This window comes from Dendrobates tinctorius, unplaced genomic scaffold, assembly GCF_039654945.1.
Source record: "Dendrobates tinctorius isolate UK_male_01 unplaced genomic scaffold, ASM3965494v1 ptg000138l, whole genome shotgun sequence".
NCBI classification, from domain to species: domain Eukaryota; kingdom Metazoa; phylum Chordata; class Amphibia; order Anura; family Dendrobatidae; genus Dendrobates; species Dendrobates tinctorius.
The window spans coordinates 29,791,754-29,816,702 of NW_027361806.1; the positions used below are offsets into that span (position 1 = coordinate 29,791,754).

Genomic DNA, 24,949 nt, shown 5'->3' on the forward strand with positions numbered 1-24,949 from the left:
CCTCTCTGTCCGTGCATTGTGTGACGCTCTGGACTGTCAGGACCTTCCTGGTGGTGGCTGCTCTCTTCTTTGTCCGTGCATTGTGTGACGATCTGGACTGTCAGGACCTTCCCGGTGGTGGCTGCTCTCCTCTCTGTCCGTGCATTGTGTGACGCTCTGGACTGTCAGGACCTTCCTGGTGGTGGCTGCTCTCCTCTCTGTGCGTGCATTGTGTGACGCTCTGGACTGTCAGGACCTTCCCGGTGGTGGCCGCTCTCCTCTCTGTCCGTGCATTGTGTGACTCTCTGGACTGTCAGGACCTTCCCGGTGGTGGCTGCTCTCCTCTCTGTGCATTGTGTGACTCTCTGGACTGTCAGGACCTTCCCGGTGGTGGCCGCTCTCCTCTCTGTCCGTGCATTGTGTGACGCTCTGGACTGTCAGGACCTTCCCGGTGGTGGCTGCTCTCCTCTCTGTCCGTGCATTGTGTGACGCTCTGGACTGTCAGGACCTTCCTGGTGGTGGCTGCTCTCCTCTCTGTGCGTGCATTGTGTGACGCTCTGGACTGTCAGGACCTTCCCGGTGGTGGCCGCTCTCCTCTCTGTCCGTGCATTGTGTGACTCTCTGGACTGTCAGGACCTTCCCGGTGGTGGCTGCTCTCCTCTCTGTGCATTGTGTGACGCTCTGGACTGTCAGGACCTTCCCGGTGGTGGCCGCTCTCCTCTCTGTCCGTGCATTGTGTGACGCTCTGGACTGTCAGGACCTTCCCGGTGGTGGCCGCTCTCCTCTCTGTCCGTGCATTGTGTGACGCTCTGGACTGTCAGGACCTTCCCGGTGGTGGCCGCTCTCCTCTCTGTCCGTGCATTGTGTGACGCTCTGGACTGTCAGAACCTTCCCGGTGGTGGCCGCTCTCCTCTCTGTCCGTGCATTGTGTGACGCTCTGGACTGTCAGGACCTTCCCGGTGGTGGCTGCTCTCCTCTCTGTCCGTGCATTGTGATGCTCTGGACTGTCAGGACCTTCCCGGTGGTGGCCGCTCTCCTCTCTGTCCGTGCATTGTGTGATGCTCTGGACTGTCAGGACCTTCCTGGTGGTGGCCGCTCTCCTCTCTGTCCGTGCATTGTGTGATGCTCTGGACTGTCAGGACCTTCCCGGTGGTGGCCGCTCTCCTCTCTGTCCGTGCATTGTGATGCTCTGGACTGTCAGGACCTTCCCGGTGGTGGCCGCTCTCCTCTCTGTCTGTGCATTGTGTGACGCTCTGGACTGTCAGGACCTTCCCGGTGGTGGCCGCTCTCCTCTCTGTCCATGCATTGTGATGTTCTGGACTGTCAGGACCTTCCTGGTGGTGGCCGCTCTCCTCTCTGTCCGTGCATTGTGTGATGCTCTGGACTGTCAGGACCTTCCTGGTGGTGGCCGCTCTCCTCTCTGTCCGTGCATTGTGTGATGCTCTGGACTGTCAGGACCTTCCTGGTGGTGGCCGCTCTCCTCTCTGTCCATGCATTGTGATGCTCTGGACTGTCGGGACCTTCCCGAGTAGCTGAGCCCTGTGCTTTCCTGCACATTTCACCCTCCACTTTGTGGATTCCGCTGGTCTGGTGACGTATCGCAGCAGCTTTTCGCCACACTTTGTGTGATATCTTTTATTTTCTGACTCACGATTACTTTTTGCACGGACCCCACAATATCAGTGCACTTTTTTGGGGGTCATTACATGGCCTCGTCCCAGGAGTCGCACAGGTCGTATTGAAGTCTTTGTGCTCTGACTGGTTTTCCTCTTTGTAGCAGTGGGCGTCACTCCAGTGTGTTGCTGCCGTGGTCCGCTCGCCCGGCGATCTCTCCCGCTGGTGACGCTCAGCCCTGGGTGTAGGTGGGATGTAAGGCTGCGACTTCCAGAGCAGAAATCCTGACGCTTCCATTCATTAGCGCTGGCTGACAGCAGATTGAGTCGGTGCGCGGATGCCTGTCATGCCTCCTCTTCACGCAGTGATATTTCCCGCTGACGCTCCGCTTATAGACTTGTTGTACCGTGACAAGGTGAAATAAATAAAGCTGGAGTGGTGCTGTCAGCAGCTCGGTAATAAGCCGCATCTCATTATGACCATGTTGTGGTAATTATTTATTTGATATGAGGCTGTCACTATAGGCGGTAAACACGTGTATTGTGCGCGGCGCCGGCGATGAAGACTCCGCAGATTGGGGACCGAATGAGAAAAAAACAACAGTAATTTAAAACAAGCGGACGAGATCGCTGACAACCACTCAAAACGGTTTGTCCCGACTCGTCAGGCGCCGCCCGGCAGCGGATCATTAGCAGCTTTGCTATATTGTGACTTTCCTCCGGAGAATTCCTGTGCCGAGGATCAGCGCCGTCCTCGGCCGTCAGGTGCGCGGAGCAGTCGCCAAGTTCTGTAATGAGGCTGAGGAGCTGACGTCCGGGAGGATTCTGCTTCTCTCCGACTCCTTCATCGCCTGTCAGTCGCACGGTCTCCTCTCACAATGAAACAATGGGGCGTTGGATCGTTCTGCCTCCGCTTGTAGGGTGCATTCACAAGTTTTGGTCATGTTGCACTTTTTTGCTTTGATCTTCTTGAAAACCATAAAGGTTGTCTGGCGTTTTGCCGTGACTTTGCGACCCCTTATAATTGTACTCCAGTCACACCCAGAGCTGCATTCTCAAATCTGTGGTGTAACCAAGATGAGAACAGTGAATATCTCATTCTGATCTTTATTCATTGCTGGCTGTGTATTCTTGTAGTCTCACACAGCATCTGTCCTGTGCAGCCACTCCTAGGGGGTGGCGCTGTGGAGCGCACTGCCGTGGTGTCATTTCGGTTAGTGGGCTTTTGGCCGACCTCCAGTCTTCCAGCCCCTTTCATAGGTGCGTTCAGCAAGTGTTTCTAATGGGGAGAGGGGACCATGCATTTTACTCTTTAGCTCCACCTCGTGGAAAGTTTCTGCCATCGCGAGTCATGAAAGTGTGCTGCCCCTCACCTCCTGGCTTGACCTCTCTCTTCATGCTCCCAATCACCCAGCGGCCTGCACCCCCTGGAGCGCTCATTCCCCCCCTTGCCTGACCTATCTGGAGCGTTCATTCCCCCCTTGCCTGACCCCTCTGGGGCGTGTGCCCCCTGCGGGAGCCATCTCCGGAGCCCCCCTGCTCTCCTGTCATTAGACCCTGGTGTACTGCGGTGGGGGTGAGGACGGCCGATGTTTGGGAGGGGCAGTGTACACTAAATATTCTGCTCCCTGCAGGATCCGTGTGTCCCCCGGGAGGGCCAGTGGTGTTGGATTCCATCATCCCTCGCTGTCACCGACCCCAGCGCAGCGGCAGCAGATGGACATTAACCCGCTTTGATTAGTTGCGGTTGTGATATTAATTTTTGATACACTGGGAGCACCTGAGAGATGGAATTCAATTACTTCTCCTCGCCCTCCGCTGCCGCCTCTCGTGGCGGTTTATTTCCAGCAGAACCTGTTGAGATTCCGCAGCCTTTATTTGTGCGCTGACCTCCAGGATAATTAGGGTTAAATTGATAAGCTATCACCTCGCTGACACATTTTATCATCCGCTGTTTGCACGAGAGGATACAATACAAAGGGGAGGCTGTAATTTGTGCCGCGCTGTCACTCGCCAGCCCCAGATAAAGGTGTCAGCACTCAGATAACGGCCCCACGTCTCCCCTCCATTGTTGTACAATTAGCGCCCCTCCCCCTGGTACCTAACGCCGTATGTCACCCTGTGCCATCCTGGGATAATGATGCCCTGCTAAGTGTAGCGGAGATAGCACACAATGGCTCGCCATCCATCACCACATCCGCACCCGCCACACTTAAGGATAAGAGGAGGTGAGCATTCATCATGGAGGCAGCGGCGAGCCCCTGATTACCGGGGAATAAATCTACAATCCCATATTCCGCAGCTTGGAGGCGCCGAGCGACAAAATGTTACCGGTACGGAAACTTATTAAACTCTTGTGAAGTTCCAGTGCCATCCTCCGGGCACTGATCTTTATGTATAAGGTTAATATACGACGAGCTAAAAGGTAAAAGTGCGCCGAGGCCGGGACCGGTACAGTAATGGTGGCTCATAGATGTGACCGATACATAGATGACACATTGCCACCTACTTATCTATCTATTCTCTACCTGTGTCTTATCTCCTAATGACCTATCCATTCCTCTCACTTCTCTCCTGCTGTGCCTGCGCCCTGCAGTGTTCCATCACAAGCGCACTGCCACAATTACAATGTTTCATCTTACCTGAACCTTCTTCAGGAGCTGTTACTGTATTCAGTTCATTGTGTAACCGGTCATTGCTCACACACGGCCCATTACTGGGCAGTCCTGTGTAACCGGTCATTGATCACACACGGCCATTATGGGGCAGTCCTGTGTAACCGGTCATTGCTCACACACGGCCATTATGGGGCAGTCCTGTGTAACCGGTCATTGCTCACCCACAGCCATTACTGTGCAGTCCTGTGTAACCAGTCATTGCTCACACACGGCCATTACTGGGTAGTCCTGTGTAACCAGTCATTGCTCACACACGGCCATTACTGGGTAGTTCTGTGTAACCAGTCATTGCTCACACACGGCCATTACTGGGCAGACCTGTGTAACCAGTCATTGCTCACACACGGCCATTACTGTGCAGTCCTGTGTAACCAGTCATTGCTCACACACGGCCATTACTGGGTAGTTCTGTGTAACCAGTCATTGCTCACACACGGCCATTACTGGGCAGACCTGTGTAACCAGTCATTGCTCACACACGGCCATTACTGGGCAGTCCTGTGTAACCAGTCATTGCTCACACGCGGCCATTACTGGGCAGTCCTATGTAACCAGTCATTGCTCACATACAGCCACTGCTGGTCAGTCCTGTGTAACCGGTAATTGCTCACACACGGCCATTACTGGGCAGTCCTGTGTAATATGTCCGTTCCTGCAGTGTTGGGAGCCCAGCTGCTCACTGATATATACCAGATCCGTCAACAGCTTCGTGATGGTCGTTTCCAGCTGGTCGCGGAGCAGGCCTGGCCGGATTACACCCTGTGTGCATTATGTGGGATCTATAGAACATTTTCTCCACTCTTTTCTGCTTTGCCTCCAGTTTGTGTGGATTTGATTAGATTAGATCTGTCAGTCACAGCTTCCTTACTGGTTCCTGGATTTTTCCAGAAGTGTTAAGTATTTCCTATAGTCCATGCAAGGAAGAAGATGAAGATGGCACTCACCGTCCTATAAAATCCGATGTTTATTGAAACTGTTTAAAAGATCCTCGGCGGGGGAGTCAAATGTGGGATGCAAGGGCCGTGTCACACCATTACGCCTCTACGGGTTCCGCATGAAACGGCCGTCGTCCTTGCATTTCACATGGGACTCCCCTGCCGAGGATGTTTTAAACGGTTTCAATAAACATTGGATTTTATAGGACGGTGAGTGCCATCCGTCATCTTCTTCCTTGCGCGGGCTTTTGGCAAGGTATTTCTTTTGGATTGGCGCTCGAGCGTCCAGGCGCATATGCCGGCAGCGGTATTGGCCCCATAGCTGGGTTCCTTTGGCTCAGGTGTTACAGCGATGCGGATTGCTTTTTTTCTAGTTTTGGACTCTTAAGTATTTCCTAGTTTCAATCTTGCAGCTTTTTTTCCTGTAGATTTTCTCCACTGTAGTATGGAGATCTTCACTCGGAGGACCGCAGGACATTATAACATCACCGCGCCCTGTGAATTGTCACCAGTCTGGTGGACCGGTACCTTCTGCAGCAGTATGGCCGCCGCGTGGATTCTGTGACATAATGAGGATTGGCATGCACTGAGCCGGTGGAGACTAAACGCTTCTCTCTCTCCCCTCTTACAGGCTGCCGGGACAGTGTGAATATTTAGGACTGCAGGTCGCAGATTACTTCAAGCAGTGGATTAATCTGAAGAAGGTACTTTTCTTACCTAATCCCCTTCTCCTATAAATGTGTGTTCTCGGGGAGGCGTCTCGCCGTCGGGGTTATTTGCATGGAAATGAAGTGTGATATTTTTTCCCCAACACGTTCCCCGGGGACAGACAGATTCCTTCTGTCCTTTTATTGTGCCGATAATGGGAGTCTGAGCACAATGGCGTAGAGGCTCCTGTGCGTTCTCACATGTCACATACATCGCCACCGCTGATGCCTCACATGAATGTGGCTCTACTCCAACCATTAGAGCACTGTCCGGACTGTCAGTATGCTGCCTTCACAGTAAGTACAACAGCCACCCCAGGTCTATGTCCTATTGTCAGCCACTTGTACTGTAATATTACAGGCAGGTGTGCACAAGTAATAATCATTATAATCTCTGAGATCCGTGCGATTCTCACCGGCTGCAGGCGCTGTCCGATGTAAAGCAATGATACATTAGGAGGTCTGGAACCAGACATGGCTACATAACATCCATATGTTTATCACCCGCAGCTTGTACTCTCGTCGCCCGCAGCTTGTACTCTCGTCGCCCGCAGCTTGTATTCCCATCGTCCTGGCTCTCTGCAGAAGACACATTTTTCATGTCACTCATCACATTCACCCAGATGCGAATTTCTAGCCGGATGTGATGAGGAGCAAGGTGGAGTCAGGAGCCCTGGATTCATGATGTGACTTAATGAATGTGGAGCTGGATAGCGCAGCTCGCTAGAAGCGCCTCTCCGGCCAGGAACTGTAGTGTGATGTTTGGAATAGGGAACTCCACATCTAATGATGAATGAGGCAAGCTGCAGTGTCACAACTCCACCACACCCTCCTGCACCCCACCACACTCCCGCCGCACCCCAATACACTGCTGCTGCTCCCCACCACACTACCAATATACCCAAGCACACTTCCGCTACCAGGACTGTGGAGAGTCGGTAAGCCAAACCTCCGACGACTCAATTTCCATGACTCGGACTCCCTCATACGTGGCTCATGTTTAAGTTAAAGTGATAAATTTACTGTAGTAAAATGGTAACATCAGGCTTTTAATCATTATTATGATACAATAATAAAGCCATTTAAATAGAACATAAAATATAATTATTGGAATGCAACTTTAGAACAAAAAACTTTTGCATATTTAAAATTTATTGTACACTCTGCAGTAAGTGGGGAAAAAAGTTTTCAACAAAAACGTACTGAACAGCATGTGTGCAGTGTATGAATTTGTTCTGAGAAATAGTATCGCCTCCATCAGATCCTCCTTTTCTATTATTTATTTATATAGCATCATTAATTCCATGTTTCTGTACATGAGAAGGGGGGTTACATACAAAGTTATAGATATCGTTAACAGTAAACAAATTTACAATGACAGACTGGCGCAGAGGGGAGAGGACCCTGTCCTTGCGGACTTACATTCTATGGGATGGTGGGGAAGAGACAGATGGCCGGGGGTGCAGCAGCTCTGGTGGTGATGAGGCGGCAGCTCAGGCGGTGGTGAGGCGGCAGAATGCTTATTGTAGGCTGTAGGCTTTCCTGAAGAGATGGGTTTTCAGGTTCCATGTGTAGGATCCGAGGGTGATGGATAATTTTACGTGTTGAGGCATGGTATTCCCTAGGATAGGGGATATTCGGGAGAAGTCTTGGAGGCCATTGTGTGAGGAGTGAATAAGTGTGGAACAGAGTAGGAGGTCAGTTACAAAACAGAGGATGAGGAATGCATGTTGTTGAGGGGTGCAGTGGGTATTCTGGATTAAGAGGGATCAGACGTACCTGTGGATTAAGGTAGATGGATCAGGACATGGCAGCATGAAGGAGAATATACCATGGTTTATCAATCTGGTATATTTCTGATGTAACACTTTTAGGCTATGTGCACACGTTGCGGATTGTGCTGCGGTTTTGGCCCTGCAGAAGCGCAGCAGTTCCGCAGACATGGTACAGTACCATGTTATCCTATGGCATTTCAAAACCGCTGTGCTCACACTGAGGTTTTTTCCACGCGGTTTTGCTGCGGTTTACAAACCGCAGCATGTCAGTTGTTTGGGCGGTTTCCGCACGGTTTCACACCTTTAACATAGTAGAGGTGTGAAACCGCAGGTCACTTTACCTGCTGTTTTACCTGCAGATCCGCGCGGAAAAACCCGCAGGTGAATCCGCAGCGTGTGCACATAGCCTAAAGATGTCACACTTCAAATGATGTTGCATCTGACCAAGGTCATATCATAGACGGAGGTCTCTTTCATAGATGACCTCACATCTGTCCTAATTATTTTAAGGCTAGAGAACAACCTCTCTACACTACCTTTGGTGGCAAAGCAGTAACCACATGGGCAACATCTCTAACAATTTCATGGTGTCAAGGAATTGCCTCGTGCACAGTCTGTTTTGATGAACGATTGATCTCTTCTACTTCTTTGAGAGCAAGTGAAAAATGTTGCTGAAATCTGGTAAATCTGTTTTCTATGGGACTGGAATCTTTTCCCTGCAGCAACGCTTTGCCTGCTCCATGTCGTCCAAATGCTTGTCAAAATACTTACAAAATATCTTGTAACTGATGTTTGAGATGCTCTTTCCTCCTCCTTTGCCTGACAGGAAGTGCTAGTCTCTGGTTTCTTGGTGGTGCTGTGTTCTTTTTCAATCACAGCTTTGTAAATTTTTGAGTGGCAGCGTTGTAAATGTCTTTTTAGATTGGGAGCTCTGGAAGGAGCATTTTTTTCACTGCCTGAGTATGCATTTATTTTCATCTGTGTCACTTATACACTGACACATAAGGCTGTGTGCACACGCTGCGGATTACGTGCGGATTCATCCGCGCGGATTTTGTAAAATCCGCAGGTCAAAAGACCTGCGGTTTTACCTGCGGATTGCTCTGCGGTTTGGCCCTGCGGTTTTTCATCTCCTCAATGGAGGAGATGGCAAACCGCAGGGGAATCCGCAGAAAGAATTGACATGTCAATTCTTTCTGCGGATTGAAAACCGCAGATAATCCGCCCGGAAAATTCCGCATCGTCTACACTGCGGTTTTTGATTCCCATAGGGAATCATGGTACTGTACACCGCAGCAAAAACTGCTGCGGGTCCGCAGCGGCCAAAACCGCTGCGGAACCGCAGCAAAATCCGCAGCGTGTGCACACACCCTAAAATGTTTTTTATCTTGAGTCACTATGAAATGCTCAAATACAGCTGACGTCATAAGATGCTTCTTAGACATTGTGTAGTAATGTAAATTCGCTCTCAAAATAATTTTGTCCTGTAAAAAAAATAAGGTATATTTAAATTCCTTCAAGAATAGGGAATCATGCACTGTGTAATTTAGGACAGAAATAAAACAATCTTTGCTTAAATCAATAGGACAGATGATGAGTATAAAGTCTGTGAAATATGTTGTTAGATAGCTTTTCTCTGAACTTTCAATGTCAGGCTTGTCTCAGGGTACAGCTCACTAAATGCTTCACATCATATTTCTTCACAGTCTATGAAGAGGGGTGGAGGGAGTTAGCATGTTTGTCTGAATCATATTCCAGAACACACACACACACAAATATATATGTCCTCATCGATCCTGTTATTGTATTTCCGAATTTGAGATGTTAGAAAACAGTTTTTCTCTTAATATTCTATATATAGTGTATATAAGTCATCAGAGCAGCTAATTTCTCCAAACATGAGCTAAGAGGGAAAACAAACTAAAGCGTCAAGCATACAGAGACCACATATGCTGGACTATTGATTTATGCAAAGTTTATTGAAAGTTCTGTAGAGGAGAAGCTTCACTACTTATCCTGAATATAAACTGCAGCACAGATTCATCTCCGGTAAAAGTCTACACCTGAGATCAGGAATAGGACAGACATTCATAGGACATTTCATAACATTCCCAAATTCTTATGAAAAAAATATTCCCACAAACTGCATTGAACTACTTTACACGTGCTGCGCAAATTCTTTGGAATGCACTTCCCAGGTCAATACGATTAGTCCCCAATCCCCACAATTTTAACCCCTTAAAGGGAAGGTGCCAGCCCCAAAAAAAATTTTCAGCAATTGAAAAATGTAAAGAATTAATGTTTAAATTTTCTTAAAAAATATTATCATTTGTTTTTAATTTTGTAAAATATGAAAAATAATTTTAAAAAGTTTGGCATTTCCACTTGTTAACACTCGGGGGAGCAGCTACTGAAGTTTGGCACAAAAACCTAGTGTACAACTAGCTCACATTACTGTCCTGCAGTAATTATGGGCGTACAGTGTCCATGATGTTTGATTTTGATATATGATCATGCCCTAAAATGGACACTGTATGGGTGGAATCTGCTGACATGGGTGTGGTGTCACTCCTCTCCTACCCTACTGGGTGCTTGCTACGGGAAAAGAGAGGATGACATTTAGGAACACAGTGAGCAGCCATTTTGATGGGGCCTGCAAAGTTACTGACTGTCTTTTCATGTAAATTTTGGATCTGAACAGGTCATCAATCAGCAGAAATGTTTCCTGGATTTCTGTGGAGCAGACAAGAAGACGGTCCATCCATGTGTATAAAAGACAGCGCTCCATGTACAATCCCTGGCACCAAACAGGGCGCCCCCCACAGACCAGCACACTGCTCTCCTGAAATACTCTGTGCTGCTGTCACCCTGCTCCTCCACCATATATCAGGCCCCTGTCGCCTCGCTTTCACACATCGCCAGGACAGGATCTGAGGAGAGGAATGGGGTCTTCGGTCACCGAGGATGGCAGGCAGCAAGGATTCTGGGAGCAGGGTGACAGCAGCACAGAGTATTTCAGGAGAGCAGTGCACTGGTCTATGGGGGGCACAGAGGGAGATATATGGGGGAGGAGCAGGGAGACAGCAGCACAGAAATCCAGGAAACATTTCTGCTGATTGATGGCCTGTTCTGATCCAGACTTTGCATGCAAAGACCCCATTCCCCTCCTCAGATTCTGTCCTGGCGATGTGTGAAAGCGAGGCGACAGGCGCAGTCCGGGGTGACACTGGGAAGCAGGCTGGGGGGGAATGTAGCCATACAATAACGATAAAAATGAGACCCCTCTCTTCAGCTGCCACACCAGCCCTCCCCTGACTGCACCTATTACCCCTGACCCGTGTGCAGGTGCTCAGCACGAACCACCCTAGAATGGGTCCCCTTTTAGCAGATCACAAATAATGTCGCCATATACTTCACACACAATGCCGCCATATAGATCATACACAATACCACCATGTAGATCACACATAAAACCAGCAGGGTGACAGCAGCACAGAGTATTTCAGGAGAGCAGTATCACACGGCAGAGAATTAGATACACGGCTCAGCAGTCAGTATCACACAGGGGAGGATTAGATATACGGCTCAGCAGTCAGTATCACACAGGATAGGATTAGATACACGGCTCAGCAGGCAGTATCACACAGGATAGGATTAGATACACGGCTCAGCAGGCAGTATCACACAGGATCGGATTAGATACATGGCTCAGCAGACAGTATCACACAGGATAGGATTAGATACACTGCTCAGCAGGCAGTATCACACAGGATAGGATTAGATACATGGCTCAGCAGACAGTATCACACAGGAGAGGATTAGATACACGGCTCAGCAGTCAGTATCACACAGGATAGGATTAGATATACGGCTCAGCCGTCAGTATCACACAGGATAGGATAAGATACACAGCTCAGCAGGCAGTATCACACAGGATAGGATTAGATACATGGCTCAGCAGACAGTATCACACAGGAGAGGATTAGATACACGGCTCAGCAGTCAGTATCACACAGGATAGGATTAGATACATGGCTCAGCAGGCAGTATCACACAGGAGAGGATTAGATACACGGCTCAGCAGTCAGTATCACACAGGAGAGGATTAGATACACTGCTCAGCAGTCAGTATCACACAGGAGAGGATTAGATACACGGCTCAGCAGGCAGTATCACACAGGAGAGGATTAGATACACTGCTCAGCAGTCAGTATCACACAGGAGAGGATTAGATACACGGCTCAGCAGGCAGTATCACACAGGAGAGGATTAGATACACGGCTCAGCAGGCAGTATCACAGGAGACAGTATTACAGATATGCTCACACTGGTGTAACTGCCCCCCCATACACTAGACTATGGGCTGTATATGTCACTGTCACTATAAAAGGGAAGGTGTCAGATTACCGGAGATCACTGGGGCTGTGAGTGAGGAGGCGGAGACAGAGCAGAAGGACAGTGGAGCTGGAGCAGGAAGCAGAAAGTGGAGCTCAGCAGATAGCACTGGGCTACAGTAAAGTGGCGCCCAGCCACACCTACAGCAGTGAATGGTGCAGCCCACAGGGGCGTGCCCAGTTCACTGCTAATGAGGCTGCATGGTGGGTCGGGAGCCGACCGCAGTCTCCTATGTCCAGGGACGGCCATATTTGCAGACTGTATGAGTCCTCCACAGATCTGCAAATCAAGATGTCAGCGCCCAGTGGCTACATTAAAACGTTATTACAAACAAACCATAAATCCTGGTTAGTACAACATTTTCTTTAACAACATGTTTTGTTACTTTTTTTTTTGCAAATTATATAAAATTGTGGCACCATCCCCTTCACCCCCAAGGGTGGTTTGCACGTTCATGACCGGGCCAATTTTTACAATTCTGACCACTGTACCTTTATGAGGTAATAACTCTGGAACGCTTCCATGGATCCCGGTGATTCTGACATTGTTTTCTCGTGACATATTGTACTTCACGTTAGTGGTAAAATTTCATTCATATAACTTGCGTTTATTTGTGAAAAAAACGGAAATTTGGCGAAAATTTTGAAAATTTCGCAATTTTCCAACTTTGAATTTTTATGCCCCTAAATCACAGAGATACGGCACACAAAAAACTTGATAACTAACATTTCCCACATGTTTACTTTACATCAGCACAATATTGGAACCAAAATTTTTTTTTGTTAGGAAGTTATAAGGGTTAAAAGTTGACCAGCGATTTCTCATTTTTGCAACACCATTTTATTTTTAGGACCACATCACATTTGAAGCCACTTTGAGGGGTCTATATGACAGAAAATGCTGAAAAGTGACACCATTCTAAAAACTGCACCCCTTAAGGTGCTCAAAACCACATTCAAGAAGTTTATTAACCCTTTAGGTGCGTCACTGGAATTTTTTGAATAATTAAAAAAAAATACTTAAGGTTCAATTTTTTTTATTTTACCAAGGGTAACAGGAGAAATTGGACTGCAAAATTTATTGTGCAGTTTGTCCTGAGTACGCCGATACCTGATATGTTGGGGGGGGGGGGGGGAACCACTGTTTCGGCACATGACAGAGCTCAGAATGGAAGGAGCGCCGTTTGACTTTTTCAATGCAAAATTGGCTGGAATTCAGATCGGACGCCATGTCGCGTTTGGAGAGCCCCTGATGTACCTAACAGTGGAAACCCCCCCAAGTGACCCCATTTTGGAAACTAGACCCCCCAAGGAACTTATCTAGATATGTGGTGAGAACTTTGAACCCACAAGGGCTTCACAGAAGTTTATAACGTACAGCGGTACAATTACAAAATCATATTTTTTCCACAAAAATGATCTTTTCACCCCCAATTTTTATTTTTCCCAGGGTAACAGGACCCTAAAAGTTATTGTGCAATTTGTCCTGAGTACGCTGATACCCCACATGTGGGGGTAAACCACTATTTGGGCGCATGGCAGAGCTCGGAAGGGACGCAGCGCCATTTGACGTTTTTGGCTGGAATTGAGACCGGACACCATGTCGCGATTGGAAAACCCCTGATGTACCTAAACAGTGGAAACCCCCCACAAATGACACCATTTTGGAAACTAGACCCCCCAAGGAACTTATCTAGATGTGTGGTGAGCACTTTCAACCCCCCAGTGCTTCACAGAAGTTTGTAACGACCGGGCGTGAAAATAAAAATATCATATTTTTTCCACAAACATCATCTTTTAGTCCCCATTTTTTTTATTTCCCAAGGGTACCAGGAGAAATTGGACGACAAAAGTCGTTGTCCAATTTGTCCTGAGTACGCTGATACCTCACCTCACCTTTCATATGGGAGAAATCTACTGTATGGGCACACGTCGGGGCTCGGAAGGGAAGTAGTGACGTTTTGGAATGCAGACTTTGGTGGATTGGTCTGCGGGTGTCATGTGCGTTTGGAGAGCCCCTGATGTACCTAAATTATTGAAACTCCCCACAAGTGACCCCATTTTGGACACTAGACCCCCCACGGAACTTATCTAGATTTGTGGTGAGCACTTTGAACCCCCAAGTGCTTCACAGAAGTTTATAACGCCTGGGCGTGAAAATAAAAAAATAATTTTTTTCCACAAAAATTATATTTTTGCCCCCAATTTTTTATTTTTCTAAGGGTAACAGGAGAAATTGGACCCCAATTGTTTTTTTGTAATTTGTCCTGAGTATTGCTGATTCCCTATATGTGGGGGGTAAAACACTGTTTGGGTGCATGGCAGAGCTTGGTAGGGAAGGAGCACCATTTGACTTTTTCAACGCAGAATTGGCTGGAATTGAGATCAGACGCCATGTTGCATTTGTAGAGCCCCTGATGCGCCCAAACAGTGGAAACCCCCCAATTATAACTCCAACCCTAACCTCAACACACCCCTAACCCTAATCTGAGCCCTAACCCTAACCCTAGCCCTCACCCTAACCCTAATGGGAAAATGGAAATAAATACATTTTTTTTTAATTTTAATATTTTTCACTAACTAAGGGGGTGATAACGGGGGGTTTGATTTACTATTTATGGCGGTTTTTATTTTTGGCGGCTGTCGCACGCTAAAAGACGCTTTTTATTGTAAAAATAGTTTTTGCATCACCACATATTGAGAGCTATGATTTTTACGTATTTTGACCCACCGAGTCATGTGAGGTCTTATTTTTTGCGGGACGAGTTGACGTTTTTATTGGTACCATTTTCGGGCACGTGACATTTTTTGATCGCTTTTTATTCCGATTTTTGGGACGCAGAATGAACAAAAACCAGCGTTTCATGAATTTCTTTTGGGGGGGTGCGTTTGCACCGTTCCGCGTGCGGTAAAATTGATAAAGCTCTTTTATACTTCGCGTCGGTACGGTTACAGCGATACCTCATTTAGGTCATTTTTTTTAGGTTTTGTCGGTTTTTTGCAATGAAAACAATTTTATATAAAAAATAATTATTTTTGTATCGCTTTATTCTGCGAGCTATAACTTTTTTTATTGTTTCGCTGATGATGCTGTATAGCGGCTCGTTTTTTGCGGGACAAGATGACGTTTTCAGCGGTACCATGGATATTTATATGCGTCTTTTTGATCGCGCGTTATTGCACTTTTTTTTCGGTGGTATGATAATAAATCATTATTTTTTGCTTTTTTTTATTTTTATTTTTTAAGGGGTTCACTAAAGGGGTTAACTAATGGGACAGTTTTATAGGGCGGGTCGTTACGGACGCGGCGATACCTAATATGTGTACTTCTATTGTTTTTTTTTTTATTTTCAAAAAATGAATTTATTGGAGAATATTTTTTTTTTTTTTTTACTAATTTATTTAGCGATTTTTTTTTTTTTTTTTTTTTTACTTTATTACATAGTCCCAGGTGGGACATCACTGTCCTGTGACAGATCGATGATCTGTCACATCACAGATCACTGATCTGTCAGTGATCTGTCACAGGCAGTTCTGCAGATTTCCTAATGCCTGCGCTTTGCAGGCAGTGAGGAAGTCGGCTCCCTACAGGCCCCCGTCGCCATCTTGGATCCGGGGGCCTGTAGGGAAAGAGCCCCCCACAGCAGCGCTGCACATTGCGCTGCTGTGGGGGGCTCAGGGAAGAACGGAGGGAGCCCCCTCCCTGCCGATGCTTCCCTTTAACCCCCGGTACACCGCAATCATGTTTGATTGCGGTGTACAAGGGGTTAACGTGTCGGGGGCGGTCCGTGATCACCCCTGACACATTGTGCCGGGTGTCAGCTGTGATAATCAGCTGACACCCGGCCGCGATCAGCGGCGCTCACCACGTGGGCGCCGCTGATCGCATTAGACGTACTATCCCGTCCTTGGAAATTAAGTCCCAGGGCACATGGACGGGATAGTACGTCTGATGGCAGAAAGGGGTTAAGCGTGCCCTGAAAAAACGCATTTATTCAGACTGGCCTATCGCCTCAACACATTAACCTAATCTATCCCTGTGTGGCACAGCCAAAAGTTTTACCATAACCAGGTTCCCCGCATCATGTTCCCACATGCTTTATGCCTCCATTAGCCCTCTGTGTCTGTACTGTTACACACTTAACATTATGGCTGGTCCATACAATCAGGGCAACTGTTACCACCCACCTTCCGTGTCTCCCTCTTTCCTCATAGACTGTAAGCTTGTGAGCAGGGCCCTCACTCCTCTTGGTATTTGTTATAATTTATGTGATTATTGTTATGCTGTAATGTCTATTGTCTGTACAAATCCCCTCCGAAATGTAAAGTGCTGCGGAATATGTCGGTGCTATAGAAATAAAATTATTATTATGAACTACTATACCCAATTTATTAAATATTTTCGGAGTCGGTCCATTTGATACGAGCTCCGACTCCACAGCCCTGCCCGTTACACCCAGCCACATTCCCACTACATCCTGCTGCACTCCCGCTACACCTCGCTACACTCCCGCTACACCTCGCCACATCCCAACATACTCCCGCTACACCCTTTCAGATCCCGCAATGGCTGATAACAGAGAGTAATAGATGACATCCTGTATAACTGATGGAAGGGTGTCTAGTGTCTGCTGTTTACTCCCCCTTTAGGTGAGTGCTGGGGTCTCCTCCACAGTGTCTAGCTTTCACGTATGCGGCCTGTGCATGGCTCCTGTCATGTGCTGTCAGTGCGGATTTGCTCGCTGCTCGGTAAATGCGATGTGACGGACGCTGAGGCTGTGTGCAGTTCACTGACCATTACACATCGCCATTTGAAGTTCACTAAACTTGTGCAGAGCTGATTGCTGCTCGTAGCTGGCAGAGCAAGTAACCCAGGCCGTGACTTGCTCTGAGCTGAGCACCCGCCGGTCCCCTCATCGTGACCCAGGCCCACGTTGCCCCCTCATCCTGACCTACGCTGCTCCCCTCTTCCTGGTCCCTCGACGTTTGCCGTCCTGTTTCCTCACCTCGCTCCTGTCTCCTCTCTTCCCGGCCTCCCCTCTGCCTCTCTTCCTCTTGTCCCTGCCCCCCCTCCGCCTCCCATCCAGACCCCCGCTTCTTTGGCCCCACGCCGCCTCTCGTCCTGGCCCCACGCCGCCTCTCGTCCTGGCCCCACGCCGCCTCTCGTCCTGCCCCCCCTCACCTTCTCCCGTCCTGGCTCCTCTGCCGTCTCCCATCCAGACCCCCACGTCCCGGCCACCCCTCCGCCTCTCGTCCCGGCCGGTGTATAGGATCTACCTGTAACACTTAATGTCTGGTTCATTCCCGCACAGCGGAGGACGCTATATGCGGTATACATATGGTGACTGCTATCCATCCCATTATCTTGTGTCAACACCATTGCAGTGTCACCTCGCTGGACTCATGACCCCTGTAAAGAAAACACACGAGAGGAGAGCCAGGGGGACACGGATATCCCACTCGCCGTCACCAATCTGTGACTGAGCTTGCCAAGTCGCTGCTCTCTGGCGCCCCCTTACCCTCAGGTGACTCAGGGAACTGCACCTAGGATAAGTAGTCGCCGCAGAGACTACCCTGTTATGTACTGATTATCGGGCACTCTGCAGTGAGGGCGGTGTGTGTATATATGTGTGTATATGTATGTGTATGTATGTATGTATATATATATATATATATATATATATATATATATATTTTATAAATAATCACCAGTCCCAGGCTGGGAATATATATAAACCTCCGGTCCGTCACTGCCAGGATCCCCCAATAACACCAGGACGGTATGCTGCCACCAGTTCCTCGTTAGATATAAGCCTGTTCCGTTATCAAGCTTATATCGGGTCAGACACCAACCCCAGGTAGCGTATAAGTACTAGCCGGACTCACTAACGTGGGAAATCGGGTTTCGAGATAAAAGAGCAGAACAAAATTAATTGATATTTTAATTGCTAAAAGGCGCATTAGATAATACAGATATATACAGAGATTACAGCCAGAGGTGCAGATACAGGGAGGGCACAGGATGGGGCAGCAGTCAGCTGGATAATACAGATATATACAGAGTAATATACAGAGATTACAGCCAGATGTGCAGATACAGGGAGGGCACAGGATGGGACAGCAGTCAGCTGGATAATACAGATATATACAGAGTAATATCCAGAGATTACAGCCAGAGGTGCAGATACAGGGAGGGCACAGGATGGGACAGCAGTCAGCTGGATAATACAGATATATACAGAGTAATATACAGAGATTACAGCCAGAGGTGCAGATACAGGGAGGGCACAGGATGAGGCAGCAGTCAGCTGGATAATACAGATATATACAGAGTAATATACAGAGATTACAGCCAGAGGTGCAGATACAGGGAGGGCACAGGATGGGACAGCAGTCAGCTGGATAATACAGATATATACAGAGTAATATACAGAGATTACAGCCAGAGGTGCAGATACAGGGAGGGCACAGGATGAGGCAGCAGTCAGCTGGATAATACAGCTATATACAGAGTAATATACAGAGATTACAGCCAGAGGTACAGATACAGGGAGGACACAGGATGGGACAGCAGTCAGCTGGATAATACAGATATATATACAGAGTAATATACAGAGATTACAGCCAGAGGTGCAGATACAGGGAGGGCACAGGATGGGACAGCAGTCAGATGGATAATACAGATATACACAGAGTAATATACAGAGATTACAGCCAGAGGTGCAGATACAGGGAGGGTACAGGATGGGACAGCAGTCAGATGGATAATACAGATATATACAGAGTAATATACAGAGATTACAGCCAGAGGTGCAGATACAAGGAGGGCACAGGATGGGGCAGCAGTCAGCTGGATAATACAGATATATACAGAGTAATATCCAGAGATTACAGCCAGAGGTACAGATACAGGGAGGGCGCAGGATGGGGCAGCAGTCAGCTGGATAATACAGATATACACAGAGTAATATACAGAGATTACAGCCAGAGGTGCAGATACAAGGAGGGCACAGGATGGGGCAGCAGTCAGCTGGATAATACAGATATATACAGAGTAATATACAGAGATTACAGCCAGAGGTGCAGATACAGGAAGGGCACAGGATGGGACAGCAGTCAGCTGGATAATACAGATATACACAGAGTAATATACAGAGATTACAGCCAGAGGTGCAGATACAAGGAGGGCACAGGATGGGACAGCAGTCAGCTGGATAATACAGATATATACAGAGTAATATACAGAGATTACAGCCAGAGGTACAGATACAGGGAGGGCGCAGGATGGGGCAGCAGTCAGCTGGATAATACAGATATATACAGAGTAATATACAGAGATTACAGCCAGAGGTACAGATACAGGGAGGGCGCAGGATGGGGCAGCAGTCAGCTGGATAATACAGATATATACAGAGTAATATACAGAGATTACAGCCAGAGGTACAGAGACAGGGAGGGCACAGGATGGGGCAGCAGTCAGCTGGATAATACAGATATATACAGAGTAATATACAGAGATTACAGCCAGAGGTACAGATACAGGGAGGGCGCAGGATGGGGCAGCAGTCAGCTGGATAATACAGATATATACAGAGTAATATCCAGAGATTACAGCCAGAGGTACAGATACAGGGAGGACACAGGATGAGGCAGCAGTCAGCTGGATAATACAGATATATACAGAGTAATATACAGAGATTACAGCCAGAGGTGCAGATACATGGAGGGCACAGGATGAGGCAGCAGTCAGCTGGATAATACAGATATATACAGAGTAATATCCAGAGATTACAGCCAGAGGTACAGATACAGGGAGGGCGCAGGATGGGGCAGCAGTCAGCTGGATAATACAGATATATACAGAGTAATATACAGAGATTACAGCCAGAGGTGCAGATACAGGAAGGGCACAGGATGGGACAGCAGTCAGCTGGATAATACGGATATATACAGAGTAATATACAGAGATTACAGCCAGAGGAGCAGATACAGGGAGGGCACAGGATGGGGCAGCAGTCAGCTGGATAATACAGATATATACAGAGTAATATACAGAGATTACAGCCAGAGGTGCAGATACAGGGAGGGCACAGGATGGGGCAGCAGTCAGCTGGATAATACAGATATATACAGAGTAATATCAAGAGATTACAGCCAGAGGTGCAGATACAGGGAGGACACAGGATGGGGCAGCAGTCAGCTGGATAATACAGATATATACAGAGTAATATCAAGAGATTACAGCTAGAGGTGCAGATACAGGGAGGGCACAGGATGGGACAGCAGTCAGCTGGATAATACAGATATATACAGAGTAATATACAGAGATTACAGCCAGAGGTGCAGATACAGGGAGGGCACAGGATGGGACAGCAATCAGCTGGATAATACAGATATATACAGAGTAATATACAGAGATTACAGCCAGAGGTGCAGATACAGGGAGGGCACAGGATGGGGCAGCAGTCAGCTGGATAATACAGATATATACAGAGTAATATACAGAGATTACAGCCAGAGGTGCAGATACAGGGAGGGCTCAGGATGGGGCAGCAGTCAGCTGGATAATACAGATATATACAGAGTAATATACAGAGATTACAGCCAGAGGTGCAGATACAGGGAGGGCACAGGATGGGACAGCAATCAGCTGGATAATACAGATATATACAGAGTAATATACAGAGATTACAGCCAGAGGTGCAGATACAGGGAGGGCACAGGATGGGGCAGCAGTCAGCTGGATAATACAGATATATACAGAGTAATATCAAGAGATTTCAGCCAGAGGTGCAGATACAGGGAGGACACAGGATGGGGCAGCAGTCAGCTGGATAATACAGATATATACAGAGTAATATACAGAGATTACAGCCAGAGGTGCAGATACAGGGAGGGCACAGGAAGGAGCAGCAGTCAGCTGGATAATACAGATATATACAGAGTAATATACAGAGATTACAGCCAGAGGTGCAGATACAGGGAGGGCACAGGATGGGGCAGCAGTCAGCTGGATAATACAGGTATATACAGAGTAATATCCAGAGATTACAGCCAGAGGTGCAGATACAGGGAGGGCACAGGATGGGGCAGCAGTCAGCTGGATAATACAGATATATACAGAGTAATATACAGAGATTACAGCCAGAGGTGCAGATACAGGGAGGGCACAGGATGGGGCAGCAGTCAGCTGGATAATACAGATATATACAGAGTAATATACAGAGATTACAGCCAGAGGTGCAGATACAGGGAGGGCTCAGGATGGGGCAGCAGTCAGCTGGATAATACAGATACACTCACTGGCCACTTTATTAGGTACACCATGCTAGTAAGGGGTTGGACCCCCTTTTGCCTTCAGAACTGCCTCAATTCTTCGTGGCAGAGATTCAACAAGGTGCTGGAAGCATTCCTCAGAGATTTTGGACCATATTGACATGATGGCATCACACAGTTGGCGCAGATTTGTCGGCTGCACATCCCTGATGCGAATCTCCCGTTCCACCACATCCCAAAGATGCTCTATTGGATTGAGATCTGGTGACTGAGGAGGCCATTTGAGTACAGTAAACTCATTGTCATGTTCAAGAAACCTATCTGAGATGATTCGAGCTTTATGACATGGCGCATTATCCTGCTGAAAGTAGCCATCAGATGTTGGGTACATTGTGGTCATAAAGGGATGGACATGGTCAGCAACAATACTCAGGTAGGCTGTGGCGTTGCAACGATGCTCAATTGGTACCAAGGGGCCCAAAGAGTGCCCAGAAAAAATTCCCCACACCATGACACCACCACCACCAGCCTGAACCGTTGATACAAGGCAGGATGGATCCATGCTTTCATGTTGTTTACGCCAAATTCTGACCCTACCATCCGAATGTCGCAGCAGAAATCGAGACTCATCAGACCAGGCAACGTTTTTCCAATCTTCTACTGTCCAATTTCGATGAGCTTGTGCAAATTGTAGCCTCAGTTTCCTGTTCTTAGCTGAGAGGAGTGGTACCCAGTGTGGTCTTCTGCTGCTGTAGCCCATCTGCCTCAAAGTTCGACGCACTGTGCGTTCAGAGATGCTCTTCTGCCTACCTTGGTTGTAACGGGTGGCAATTTGAGTCACTGTTGCCTTTCTATCAGCTCGAACCAGTCTGCCCATTCTCCTCTGACCTCTGGCATCAACATGGCATTTCCGGCCACAGAACTGCCGCTCACTGGATTTTTTTTCTTTTTCGGACCATTCTCTGTAAACCCTAGAGATGGTTGTGCGTGAAAATCCCAGTAGATCAGCAGTTTCTGAAATACTCAGACCAGCCCTTCTGGCACCAACAATCATGCCACGTTCAAAGGCACTCAAATCACCTTTCTTCCCCATACTGATGCTCGGTTTGAACTGCAGGAGATTGTCTTGACCATGTCTACATGCCTAAATGCACTGAGTTGCCGCCATGTGATTGGCTGATTAGAAATTAAGTCTTAACACACAGTTGGACAGGTGTACCTAATAAAGTGGCCAGTGAGTGTATATACAGAGTAATATACAGAGATTACAGCCAGAGGTGCAGATACAGGGAGGGCACAGGATGGGGCAGCAGTCAGCTGGATAATACAGATATATATACAGAGTAATATACAGAGATTACAGCCAGAGGTGCAGATACAGGGAGGGCACAGGATGGGGCAGCAGTCAGCTGGATAATACAGATATATACAGAGTAATATCCAGAGATTACAGCCAGAGGTACAGATACAGGGAGGGCACAGGATGGGACAGCAGTCAGCTGGATAATACAGATATATACAGAGTAATATACAGAGATTACAGCCAGAGGTGCAGATACAGGGAGGGCACAGGATGGGGCAGCAGTCAGCTGGATAATACAGATATATACAGAGTAATATCCAGAGATTACAGCCAGAGGTGCAGATACAGGGAGGGCACAGGATGGGACAGCAGTCAGCTGGATAATACAGATATATACAGAGTAATATACAGAGATTACAGCCAGAGGTGCAGTTACAGGGAGGTCACAGGATAGGACCGCAGTCAGCTGGATAATACAGATATATACAGAGTAATATACAGATATTACAGCCAGAGGTGCAGATACAGGGAGGGCACAGGATGGGACAGCAGTCAGCTGGATAATACAGATATATACAGAGTAATATACAGAGATTACAGCCAGAGGTGCAGATACAGGGAGGGCACAGGATGGGGCAGCAGTCAGCTGGATAATACAGATATATACAGAGTAATATCCAGAGATTACAGCCAGAGGTGCAGATACAGGGAGGGCACAGGATGGGACAGCAGTCAGCTGGATAATACAGATATATACAGAGTAATATACAGAGATTACAGCCAGAGGTGCAGTTACAGGGAGGTCACAGGATAGGACCGCAGTCAGCTGGATAATACAGATATATACAGAGTAATATACAGATATTACAGCCAGAGGTGCAGATACAGGGAGGGCACAGGATGGGACAGCAGTCAGCTGGATAATACAGATATATACAGAGTAATATACAGCGATTACAGCCAGAGGTGCAGATACAGGGAGGGCACAGGATGGGGCAGCAGTCAGCTGTAAGACATATACAGAGTAATATACAGAGATTACAGCCAGAGGTGCAGATACAGGGAGGGCACAGGATGGGGCAGCCGTCAGCTGGATAATACAGATATATACAGAGTAATATCCAGAGATTACAGCCAGAGGTACAGATACAGGGAGGGCACAGGATGGGACAGCAGTCAGCTGGATAATACAGATATATACAGAGTAATATACAGATATTACAGCCAGAGGTGCAGATACAGGGAGGTCACAGGATAGGACCGCAGTCAGCTGGATAATACAGATATATACAGAGTAATATACAGAGATTACAGCCAGAGGTGCAGATACAGGGAGGGCACAGGATGGGGCAGCAGTCAGCTGGATAATACAGATATATACAGAGTATTATACAGAGATTACAGCCAGAGATGCAGATACAGGGAGGGCACAGGATGGGGCAGCAGTCAGCTGGGTAATACAGATATATACAGAGTAATATACAGAGATTACAGCCAGAGGTGCAGATACAGGGAGGGCTCAGGATGGGGCAGCAGTCAGCTGGATAATATAGACATATACAGCGTAATATACAGAGATTACAGCCAGAGGTGCAGATACAGGGAGGTCACAGGATAGGACCGCAGTCAGCTGGATAATACAGATATATACAGAGTAATATACAGAGATTACAGCCAGAGGTGCAGATACAGGGAGGGCACAGGATGGGGCAGCAGTCAGCTGGGTAATACAGATATATACAGAGTAATATACAGAGATTACAGCCAGAGGTGCAGATACAGGGAGGGCTCAGGATGGGGCAGCAGTCAGCTGGATAATATAGACATATACAGCGTAATATACAGAGATTACAGCCAGAGGTGCAGATACAGGGAGGTCACAGGATAGGACCGCAGTCAGCTGGATAATACAGATATATACAGAGTAATATACAGAGATTACAGCCAGAGGTGCAGATACAGGGAGGGCACAGGATGGGGCAGCAGTCAGCTGGATAATACAGATATATACAGAGTAATATACAGAGATTACAGCCAGAGGTGCAGAGACAGGGAGGGCACAGGATGGGACAGCAGTCAGCTGGATAATACAGATATATACAGAGTAATATACAGAGATTACAGCCAGAGGTGCAGATACAGGGAGGGCACAGGATGGGGCAGCAGTCAGCTGGATATACAGATATATACAGAGTAATATACAGAGATTACAGCCAGAGGTGCAGAGACAGGGAGGGCACAGGATGGGACAGCAGTCAGCTGGATAATACAGATATATACAGAGTAATA

The 24,949-nt window shown here is 47.6% G+C and overlaps 1 protein-coding gene across 3 annotated transcripts in view; it reads left to right on the forward strand.

Moving 5' to 3' along the window:
- The window catches only part of ERI3 (ERI1 exoribonuclease family member 3), a 365,407-nt gene that overhangs the window by 134,069 nt on the left and 206,389 nt on the right, over positions 1-24,949 (forward strand). For all 3 annotated transcript variants that reach the window (XM_073544953.1, XM_073544954.1, XM_073544952.1), the window contains one exon: positions 5,837-5,909. In XM_073544953.1, coding sequence (XP_073401054.1) covers positions 5,837-5,909 — 73 coding nt within the window. The remainder of the gene's footprint in view (positions 1-5,836; positions 5,910-24,949) is intronic.